Raw genomic sequence first — 12,103 nt, forward strand, 5'->3', positions numbered from 1 at the left:
TCTTATCACCATAGAGTTCATTTTCTAATAATGGACAGGAATAAGGCAGTCCAATTAAAAGGAAAATAAAATACAGCCTTATAGCAAACAACACAGTAAAAATGTACATATAAAGCAGGCTGTCAACTTACATTTTGTTTGTTCTTTTTCTTGTGCTTGGGGAAAAACAGCTCATTATAAATTATAAATAACACCAGCTTAAAACAGGTACGAAAAAGAAAGAAAAATGCCTACATATTTTAAAGAGAATTTCTTCTTTAATTAGGAGTTGGGAATTAAACAATATTTAAGGGAAATTGGCATATAATAAAGAATCAATAACAAAAGACACTCAAAAGTGGTTTGTAATTGTTTTCAAAAAATGGAATAGAACCATTTCCTTGTACGGTTCTTTACTTTATTAAAAATATTTAATTCCCAAGGTCTCACCAATAATTTATCTTACTAGACTTCAGTTTATCTCTAAATAGCCTTTTTAAGGTCATTTCCTCATGCAAATTGAAGTATAGAATGAATATCATTAAATAATCAAAGCCATAAAAGTACATGTATTTGTCTCCCTTTCTAATCCCTTTCTTTTGAAATGATCTTAGCAATTTGGAAGAAGTTTATTTTTGGTTTTTACCAGAAAAAATATATTCATGTAATATATATATTTGATTATCTCCTGGCTACTGGAATCTTTCAATTTTCTTAGAAAACTTTTTAAATAATTGGGGCGCCTGGGTGGCTCAGTCGGCTAAGCAGCTGACTTTGTTTGGCTTAGGTCATGATCCCATGGTTTGTGAGTTCCAGCCCTGCATCAGGCTCTCTGCTGTCAGTGCTGAGCTCACTTAGGATCCTGTCTCCCTCTCTCTCTGTACCCCTCCCTCCCTCACTTGTCCTTTGTCTGTGTCTCAAAAATAAATAAATAAATAAATAAATAAATAAATAAATAAATAAATAAAAATCAAGTCCCAGATTTTCTATATTATTTAATGATCCAACAATTTAAAATTTTTTTTCTCAATCCATGTCAACATGCTTATTACTTTGAGAGTTACATTTGCCTGTTAAGGCATAACTCAAATCCTGGTTAGTGGCATCTAAACAGCTCTTCTAATACCAATCAGCTAAGAGTTAAAAAGAATCTTGTGTGAGGACAGACTACACTAGATTGAAAACATTGCAATGTTATGAGTGTGGATTTTAAATTAATACGACATGCGATCAATGTTCTCTTTGTTTACATACATATCTATGATTTATTTTAATGTCAATATTTCCTAATAAATTCCAGAGAGAATATTTCTCAACAAAGTATCTTCCACCTTGTCCAATAAAATAAAATGCATGAACACTATAATAAAGATTGTCTGCAGTTTCTAAAAATAAATTGTATAAATTTTAGTGATGACATAATTTTTATAAGGATATCAATTTAATTTTTGTTTTAACTTTTACCGAGCTAAGGTCTAAATTTTACTGATAAGTTAAATACTCATGCATTTAGTGACCACATACTTCATACAAACCACTGTTGGACAGACTCTGGTAGAAGAAAGAGCAAATACATACAAAATAAAATAATTAACTTTTCAAGAAGAGATAAAAATGTATACATAGTGAATTAAAACTGCAAGCAGAATATGATACCTTTTATGAAAAAATACAAATATAGTACTTTGCATGTTCAGAGTAGAAATTTTCAAACCCAAGCTGTCTGGCTCCACATTCCTTTCTAAAATGACACTACACTGTCTGTGAAAAATAGTTAAGTGATTTGTAAAATTAATAGATAATAAATAACTGCATCGTAACCATAATGATGATAAAGCTTGTTGTAGAGACTACTAAGGTTCAAAAATAATCTCTCTGAAAATAAACTATATGAATTTTATAGTAATGATGGGACAACAATTTAAATTATTTTTAGTAAAATGTTAATAACAGCTAAGGCTATTGCTTATTTCTACATAAGTTAGGCATTATGCTAAGCTTTTTATATCCTCATGCAGCCATTGCCACAAATACATTAAGGGGTGTTTTTACTGCATTTACTGATGACATATTTAAGGCACAAAGAGATTAGTTAAGTGGTTCAAGCTTACATAGGATGAAGACGACAGAGCCAAGGTTGAGACCTGAGCCATAAGTATATTCAATTCTCCAATTTCTGGTGTCGCGGCAATGTCATCCTGAACAGCAAATACAGAAGTGTTTTTTTCCCTTTTAGAGTGGAAGGGACCAAGAATATCGTGGATCAGGAGAGTATAGCAATAGAATACAATCACTTTCTAATGCTCCTGCAGAAGGGAAACCATCTTATCAATTATTTTTATTCAATATATGAAGTTTATTGTCAAATTGGTTTCCATACAACACCCAGTGCTCATCCCAAAAGGTGCCCTCCTCAATACCCATCACCCACCCTACCCTCCCTCCCACCCCCCATCAACCCTCAGTTTGTTCTCAGTTTAAGAGTCTCTTATGCTTTGGCTCTCTTCCAATCTAACCTCTTTTTTTTTTCCTTCCCCTCCCCCATGGGTTTCTGTTAAGTTTCTCAGGATCCACATAAGAGTGAAACCATATGGTATCTGTCTTTCTCTGTATGGCTTATTTCATTTAACATCACACTCTCCAGTTCCATCCACGTTGCTACAAAGGGCCATATTTCATTCTTTCTCATTGCCCCCATAGTACTCCATTGTGTATATAAACCACAATTTCTTTTTTTTTTTTTTTAATATATGAAATTTGTTGTCAAAATGGTTTCCATACAACACCCAGTGCTCATCCCAAAATGTGCCCTCCTCAGTACACATCACCCACCCTCCCCTCCTTCCCACCCCCCATCAACCCTCAGTTTGTTCTCAGTTTTTAAGAGTCTCTTATGCTTTGGCTCTCTCCCACTCTAACCTCTTTTTTTTTTTTTTTTCCTTCCCCTCCCCCATGGGTTTCTGTTAAGTTTCTCAGGATCCACATAAGAGTGAAACCATATGGTATCTGTCTTTCTCTGTATGGCTTATTTCACTTAGCATCACACTCTCCAGTTCCATCCATGTTGCTACAAAAGGCCATATTTCATTTTTTCTCATTGCCATGTAGTATTCCATTGTGTATATAAACCACAATTTCTTTATCCATTCATCAGTTGATGGACATTTAGGCTCTTTCCACAATTTGGCTATTGTTGAGAGTGCTGCTGTAAACATTGGGGTAAAAGTGCCCCTATGCATCAGTACTCCTGTATCCCTTGGATAAATTCCTAGCAGTGCTATTGCTGGGTCACAGGGTAGGTCTATTTTTAATTTTCTGAGGAACCTCCACACTGCTTTCCAGAGCGGCTGCACCAATTTGCATTCCCACCAACAGTGCAAGAGGGTTCCCGTTTCTCCACATCCTCTCCAGCATCTAGAGTCTCCTGATTTGTTCATTTTGGCCACTCTGACTGGTGTGAGGTGATATATGAGTGTGGTTTTGATTTGTATTTCCCTGATGAGAGCGACGTTGAGCATCTTTTCATGTGCCTGTTGGCCATCCGGATGTCTTCTTTAGAGAAGTGTCTATTCATGTTTTCTGCCCATTTCTTCACTGGGTTATTTGTTTTTCGGGTGTGGAGTTTGGTGAGCTCTTTATAGATTTTGGATACTAGCCCTTTGTCCGATATGTCATTTGCAAATATCTTTTCCCATTCCGTTGGTTGCCTTTTAGTTTTGTTGGTTGTTTCCTTTGCTGTGCAGAAGCTTTTTATCTTCATAAGGTCCCAGTAGTTCATTTTTGCTTTCAATTCCCTTGCCTTTGGAGATGTGTCAAGTAAGAGATTGCTACGGCTCAGGTCACAGAGGTTTTTTCCTCCTTTCTGCTCTAGGGTTTTGATGGTTTCCTGTTTCACATTCAGGTCCTTTATCCATTTTGAGTTTATTTTTGTGAATGGTGTGAGAAAATGGTCTAGTTTCAGTCTTCTGCATGTTGCTGTCCAGTTCTCCCAGCACCCTTTGTTAAAGAGACTGTCTTTTTTCCATTGGATGTTCTTTCCTGCTTTGTCAAAGATGAGTTGGCCATACGTTTGTGGGTCTAGTTCTGGGGTTTCTATTCTATTCCATTGTTCTGTGTGTCTCTTTTTGTGCCAATACCATGCTGTCTTAATGATTACAGCTTTGTAGTAGAGGCTAAAGTCTGGGATTGTGATGCCTCCTGCTTTGGTCTTCTTCTTCAAAATTACTTTGGCTATTCGAGGCCTTTTGTGGTTCCATATGAAATGTAGGATTGCTTGTTTTAGTTTCAAGAAGAATGCTGGTGCAATTTTGATTGGGATTGCATTGAATGTGTAGATAGCTTTGGATAGTATTGACATTTTAACAATATTTATTCTTCCAATCCATGAGCACGGAATGTATTTCCCTTTCTTTCTATCTTCTTCAATTTCCTTCATAAGCTTTCTATAGTTTTCAGCATACAGATCTTTTACATCTTTGGTTAGATTTATTCCTAGGTATTTTATGCTTCTTGGTGCCATTGTGAATGGGATCAGTTTCTTCATTTGTCTTTCTGTTGCTTCATTATTAGTGTATAAGAATGCAACTGATTTCTGTATATTGATTTTTGTATCCTGCAACTTTGCTAAATTCATGTATCAGTTCTAGCAGACTTTTGGTGGAGTCTATCGGATTTTCCATGTATAATATCATGTCATCTGCAAAAAGCGAAAGCTTAACTTCATCTTTGCCAATTTTGATGCCTTTGATTTCCTTTTGTTGTCTGATTGCTGATGCTAGAACTTCCAACACTATGTTAAACAACAGTGGTGAGAGTGGACATCCCTGTCGTGTTCCTGATCTCAGGGAAAAAGCTCTCAGTTTTTCCCCATTGAGGATGATGTTAGCTGTGGGCTTTTCATAAATGGCTTTTATGATGTTTAAATATGTTCCTTCTATCCCGACTTTCTCAAGGGTTTTTATTAAGAAAGGTTGCTGAATTTTGTCATAGGCCTTTTCTGCATCGATTGACAGGATCATATGGTTCTTCTCTTTTCTTTTATTAATGTGATGTATCACATTGATTGATTTGCGAATGTTGAACCAGCCCTGCATCCCAGGAATGAATCCCACTTGATCATGGTGAATAATTCTTTTTATATGTTGTTGAATTCGATTTGCTAGTATCTTATTGAGAATTTTTGCATCCATTCATCAGGGATATTGGCCTATAGTTCTCTTTTTTTACTGGGTCTCTGTCTGGTTTAGGAATCAAAGTAATACTGGCTTCATAGAATGAGTCTGGAATTTTTCCTTCCCTTTCTATTTTTTGGAATAGCTTGAGAAGGATAGGTATATTCTCTGCTTTGAACGTCTGGTAGAACTCCCCTGGGAAGCCATCTGGTCCTGGACTCTTATTTGTTGGGAGATTTTTGATGACTGATTCAATTTCTTCACTGGTTATGGGTCTGTTCAAGCTTTCTATTTCCTCCTGATTGAGTTTTGGAAGCGTGTGGGTGTTTAGGAATTTGTCCATTTCTTCCAGGTTGTCCAGTTTGTTGGCATATCATTTTTCATAGTATTCCCTGATAATTGCTTGTATCTGTGAGGGATTGGTTGTAATAATTCCATTTTCATTCATGATTTTATCTATTTGGGTCATCTCCCTTTTCTTTTTGAGAAGCCTGGCTAGAGATTTATCAATTTTGTCTATTTTTTCAAAAAACCAACTCTTGGTTTCATTGATCTGCTCTACAGTTTTTTTAGATTCTATATTGTTTATTTCTGCTCTGATCTTTATTATTTCTCTTCTTCTGCTGGATTTAGGCTGTCTTTGCTGTTCTGCTTCTATTTCCTTTAGGTGTGCTGTTAGATTTTGTATTTGGGATTTTTCTTGTTTCTTTAGGTAGGCCTAGATTGCAATGTATTTTCCTCTCAGGACTGCCTTCGCTGCATCCCAAAGCGTTTGGATTGTTGTATTTTCATTTTCATTTGTTTCCATATATTTTTAATTTTTTTCTCCAATTGCCTGGTTGACCCATTCATTCTTTAGTAGGGTGTTCTTTAACCTCCATGCTTTTGGAGGTTTTCCAGACTTTTTCCTGTGGTCGATTTCAAGCTTCATAGCATTGTGGTCTGAAAGTATGTATGGTATGGTTTCAGTTCTGTATACTTATGAAGGGCTGTTTTGTAACCCAGTATGTGATCTATCTTGGAGAATGTTCCATATGCACTTGAGAAGAAAGTATATTCTGTTGCTTTGGGATGCAGAGTTCTAAATATATCTGTCAAGTCCATCTGATCCGATGTATCATTCAGGGCCCTTGTTTCTTTATTGACCGTGTGTCTAGATGATCTATCCATTTTTGTAAGTGGAGTGTTAAAGTTCCCTGCAATTCCCACATTCATATCAATAAGGTTGCTTATGTTTGTGAGTAATTGTTTTATATATTTGGGGGCTCCGGTATTCGGCACATAGACATTTATAATTGTTAGCTCTTCCTGATGGATAGACCCTGTGATTATTATATAATGCCCTTCTTCATCTCTTGTTACAGCCTTTAATTTAAAGTCTAGTTTGTCTGATATAAGTATGGCTACTCCAGCTTTCTTTTGACTTCCAGTAGCATGATAAATAGTTCTCCATCCCCTCACTCTCAGTCTGAAGGTGTCCTCAGGTCTCAAATGAGTCTCTTGTAGACAGCAAATAGATGGGTCTTGTTTTTTTATCCATTCTGATACCCTATGTCTTTTGGTTGGCGCATTTAGTCCATTTACATTCAGTGTTATTATAGAAAGATATGGGATTAGAGTCATTGTGATGTTCATAGGTTTCATGCTTTTAGCGATGTCTCTGGTACTTTGTCTCACAGGATCCCCCTTAGGATCTCTTGTAGGGCTGGTTTAGTGGTGACGAATTCCTTCAGTTTTTGTTTGTTTGGGAAGACCTTTATCTCTCCTTCTATTCTAAATGACAGACTTACTGGATAAAGGATTCTCGGCTGCGTATTTTTTCTGTTCACCATATTGAAGATCTGCCATGCCTTTCTGGCCTGCCAAGTTGCAGTAGAGAGATCAGTCACGAGTCTTATGAGTCTCCCTTTATATGTTAGAGCACGTTTATCTCTAGTTGCTTTCAGAATTTTCTCTTTATCCTTGTATTTTGCCAGTTTCACTATGATATGTCGTGCAGAAGATTGATTCAAGTTACGTCTGAAGGGAGTTCTCTGTGCCTCTTGGATTTCAATGCCTTTTTCCTTCCCCCGATCCGGGAAATTCTCAGCTATTATTTCTTCAAGTACACATTCAGCACCTTTCCCTCTCTCTTCCTCCTCTGGAATACCAATTATGCGTATATTATTTCTCTTTAGTGCATCACTTAGTTCTCTAATTTTCCGCTCATACTCCTGGATTTTTTCATCTCTCTTTTTCTCAGCTTCTTCTTTTTCCATAATTTTATCTTCTAGTTCACCTATTCTCTCCTCTGCCTCTTCAATCCGAGCCGTAGTTGTCTCCATTTTATCTTGCAGTTCATTGATAGCATTTTTTAGCTCCTCCTGTCTGTTCCTTAGTCCCTTGTTCTCTGTAGCAATAGATTCTCTGCTGTCCTTTATACTGTTTTCAAGCCCAGCGATTAATTTTATGACTATTATTCTAAATTCAGTTTCTGTTATATTGTTTAAATCCTTTTTGATCAGTTCATTAGCTGTTGTTATTTCCTGGAGATTCTTTTGTGGGGATTTCTTCCGTTTGGTCATTTTGGATAGTCCCTGGAGTAGTGTGGGACTTCGGGGCACTTCCCCTGTGCTGTCTTGAATAACTTGCGTTGGTGGGCGGGGCCGCAGTCAGACCTGATGTCTGCCCCCTGCCCACCACTGGGGCCACAGTCAGACTGGTGTGTGCCTTCTCTTCCCCTCTCCTAGGGGCGGGATTCACTGTGGGGTGGCGCGGCCCATCTAGCCTACTTGCACACTGCCAGGCTTTTGGTGCTCGGGATCTGTAGTATTAGCTGGGGTGGATCGGCAAGGTGCAGAGGGGCGGGATGGGCAGGCTCAGCTAGCTCTTCCTTTGGAGATCCGCTTTGGGAGGGGCCCTGCGGCACCTGGAGGGAGTCAGACCTGCGGGAGGGATGGATCCGCAGAAGCACAGCGTTGGGTGTTTGCGCACTGCAAGCAAGTTCCCTGGCAGGAACTGGTTCCCTTTGGGATTTTGGCTGGAGGATGGGTGAGGGAGATGGCGCCAGGGAGTTCCTTTGTTCCCCACCAAGCTGTGCTGTGTCGTCTGGGGCTCAACAACCCTCCCTCCCGTTGTCCTCCAGCCCTCCCGTTCTCGGAGCAGAGCTGTTAGCTTATAACCTTCCAGATGTCAGGTCCTGCTTGCTGTACCAACACACTCAGTCCGGCCCCTCCGCTTTTGCCAGCCAGACTCGGGGGATCTGCTTGGCCAGAGGTCCGCCCCTCTGCCCCGGCTCCCTCCCACCAGTCCGTGGAGCGCGCACAGCCTTGCTGCCCTTCCCACCCTCTTCCGTGGGCCTCTCGTCTGCGCTTGGCTCCAGAGACTCCGTTCTGCTAGTCTTCTGGCGGTTTTCTGGGTTATTTAGGCAGGTGTAGGTGAAATCTAAGTTGTCAGCAGGACGTGTGGTGAGCCCAGAGTCCTCCTCCCCGCCATCTTTCCAGGATTCCCCATCTTATAAATTATTAATGGACTTGGCACATGCCTGTGAAGACCAGGGTGATTACATACTGTATATATGTTATGAATTCTTATATATTTTATAACTACATGTAGATAATATGGAAGAACTTGAATATTCATTTTTTTAAATACAATACAGGAGAAATAAAAGGAGGGACAAATGGACATGCTTGAGTGAGGTTAGATTCAAAACACAGTTCTACCATAAGAAGCCTACATTTATACAGGGGGTATCTACTTCATCTAATTTAAGTGAGATATATTTATATGCCTCAAGTTACGTATCATATAGAAAATATAAGAAGAAAACATTGAGCTGAAGATTAAAAGCTTTCTAAAATTAAAGATGCATATGGCACCAATAATATCCTGGTTAACTGGATGTCCAGTTACTTTATTTAAGATGGTTATCTTATGAAAACATTTTTTAAGATTAGTGTGAATTGGGAATTATGTTTATGATAGAATTTATTTCTCTTGTTCTGAGTTTGACTAAACGTTGCACTAGATGTTTCCATAGCAACTTCATGGGGAACATTTCGAACACTTCCTTCCGGCAGACATTTGAGAATATATGTGGACAGTCACTGTGTGAGATTTAGTCAAGAAAATCACTCAGGGACAAAATAATATTTTAAAGCCAAGTGTCATTTAGAATGTTCTTTCTGAATTACAGAAAGTTCGATCTCCACTCTGCTTCTCCTACCCCCGCTCAGATGTTCTTTAGGTTTCATGCTGTCTGAAATTTTTGTCAACCTTCAAGATCTCAAAATTCAAATTTCCATTTTCTGATGATAAACCTGTCTTAACATTTCTCATATTTCTTAACTCCTGCTGAATTTAATCATTAATGGGTCATCAGCTGTCATTCCTTGACCCTGTGCTCTTTTTACTGTCCCACATTACTGTACTGACTTTACTTTGTCTCTACCCAATGAGAAAAATGATGGTCAGGCATTGGAGGGGCATCATTTTGTGGTACTTTGGCAAACCCCATACCTAGGACTTTTGCCATTCCTGTTAGCAAATCTTCCTTTTTGAGTCTCTTTCCCTGTTAATTTTGCCAGTTTCTGTTTGTTGATAGCTGTGATGTTGCAAAATGGTACTAATTAGAGCCAGTAAACAGGTGACGATGTAGTTGATGTCTAAATCAGAAACACTTTTCACTTTTGAAAGTGAAAGAGGACACTATAAAAGTGGGATAAACCAGCACTGTCTCGGAGAACCTGGGGTGTGCCATCCCAACAAAAGTAGATCAACTTTCTCATCTGAATAAGTCTTCAGTGAAACTTGAAATTCTCTTAAAAAAAAAAAATTAGTCAATTCCCTATTAGACATTTCCAGGGTCAGTTTTAGGTTTGAGTCTCAATAAATGAATTCCTTCATCCCATCCCAAGTTTATTTCAACCAGAATTGATGACTCTGTCCTTCCATTAGAGGATTTAGGCTCGACCACCTCAAAATCTCTCTCCCTTTCTCAGTAGTCATTTTCCTTGTGAGACTTTAAAAAAGGGCTTTAATTCTTACTCAAAATTCTATTCCTTGCTATACTACATCATTGGCTTTCTTTGGTGGTGGGACGTAGGGGCAGGTGGCAGAGACTGGGGCCATGATAATTTCTTGGCTTTCTTCTTATACTGATCATACCCTTATTTCATGTATGAAATAGTCCTTTCCCACCCATAGACCTAGTCATTATCTAAGAGTTTCTCCTTTGTTTTATAGGTACCTTCCCCAGAGAACACTTGCTCATCCATCATAGTAGATTCAGACATGCCTTAAGCGATTGTCACTCTGCAACCCACTTTTTACAGATGTGCTAGTTGATGGATAAATATCTGAATTTTCGATGATACCTCAAAGTTAGAAAGTCCAAAGCTACAATCATGTTTGTCATTGAGCCTACAAAATTTGTTATTCCACTTTAAAAAATCACCACATTTCCTTATTTAGTCATAGTCACGAAACCTGGGATTAGTCATAAATGTCCCTGTTTTCAGTATTTTCAGATAAAATTAGTCACCCAGTCTCATAAGCTTTTCTTCCACCATATTCCTTACACTTATTACCGAGTTGTGCCTTATTACTGATTCTCTGTCAGTTAGCCCCACATAGTGCCTCTACCAGATTAATCTTAAAGCTTAACTCTGATAATTCCAAGCCCTTGAGCTGTTCAAGAACTTTTATGTTTTTTCTTCTGGAGTTTGACGTAAGTACAGACTTCTTACCTTTGCATTCATGGCTTTCCTTTCTCTGGCTTCAAAACATAACTCCAGTTGTTTTCTCTTACAGTATTCTCTTACAGTATTATAAAGTACATATATGAGCCGGATTGGATGTCATGCTATTTCTTAATATTACAGGATGTTCATTCTGTTTCTCCCTCTACGGACATCTCCTGTCGGAACTCCATATTCTTAAGGTCCTTCTCATAGTTCATCTCTTCCATGAGAAATTGTCTATTCTCTTATCAAATTTGAAATCATTCCTTAATTCCCATGGTACTGTGTTCTTACTTTTTAAATTCATGTTATTCTTTCTCATAAGTGTTATTTATATACTTGTTTTATCCTCCTTATAGCGTGTTGTTTTCTAAAGGAGAGGTTATAAACTTAATTTGAATACAGAAATATCATGCTTACTTACACTAGCCAATTATTAAGTACTTGTTGAAATCATTCCACAAATGTGACTATTTGAATATTGTAGAAATATGTGTATAACTGTAATGTAAAAATATTATTAGAACTCTCTGCAAACAAAATTTGTTTCCAATAATCAGGTGGCAAGTATCTTTATACCCCCAAAAAGAGTTAAACTGGCTAATGCATGAAGAAAGTAAAGGGTTTATTCATAGATAAATCCTAGTCTCTGATAGAGCTATGAAAAGATACGAGGTCTTTTCATTTTACACAGAGCCCTCTATATGCATGCAGACTGCTGCAATCATTCATTAAGTAGATTCAGTCTCTCATTTTCCTTAAATCATCACTGATTTAAGCTTACTGTTTTCTCAGTTTAGCCCTAAGAAAATTATGGCCAGTTATTCATTCTCTAACGAACCTAAAAGTGAACTATATTTCGTTGCTTGTAGGATGGTATGGGAAATCTGAGAGTCACCAAGAAGGGAATCCGACTTGAAGGTATATCTGAGTTTCTACTTCCATTGTATGTGAAAGAAATTCATTCCCGAAAGGTATGTGACATTGGCTTTGGCTTAATGTAAAAGATAATTTAGAGGTTATGTTTTAGCTTGAAATAGGAGGCCAGAACCCCCTTATCTCTTCAGTATGTATTTAGTGTCCTGAAGTTAAAGATTTATTTGAAGAAATGAAAACAAGGAAACAATTGAAAAACCAGTGGAGAAGGTTAGTTTGAAACAGACAAATTAGAGAACCATTTTTGAATTAAACTGCAGTGTTGCTTTTGTTAGTCTATAAATTTGCCTCTAT

The 12,103-nt window shown here is 37.8% G+C and overlaps 1 protein-coding gene across 5 annotated transcripts in view; it reads left to right on the plus strand.

The window, feature by feature from the left end:
• SGCZ (sarcoglycan zeta) overlaps positions 1–12,103 on the plus strand; it is a 1,098,717-nt gene that overhangs the window by 874,057 nt on the left and 212,557 nt on the right. For all 5 annotated transcript variants that reach the window (XM_045455204.1, XM_045455238.1, XM_045455211.1 and 2 more), the window contains exon 3: positions 11,746–11,847. In XM_045455204.1, coding sequence (XP_045311160.1) covers positions 11,746–11,847 — 102 coding nt within the window. The remainder of the gene's footprint in view (positions 1–11,745; positions 11,848–12,103) is intronic.

This window comes from Leopardus geoffroyi, chromosome B1 (assembly GCF_018350155.1).
Source record: "Leopardus geoffroyi isolate Oge1 chromosome B1, O.geoffroyi_Oge1_pat1.0, whole genome shotgun sequence".
Taxonomy (NCBI): domain Eukaryota; kingdom Metazoa; phylum Chordata; class Mammalia; order Carnivora; family Felidae; genus Leopardus; species Leopardus geoffroyi.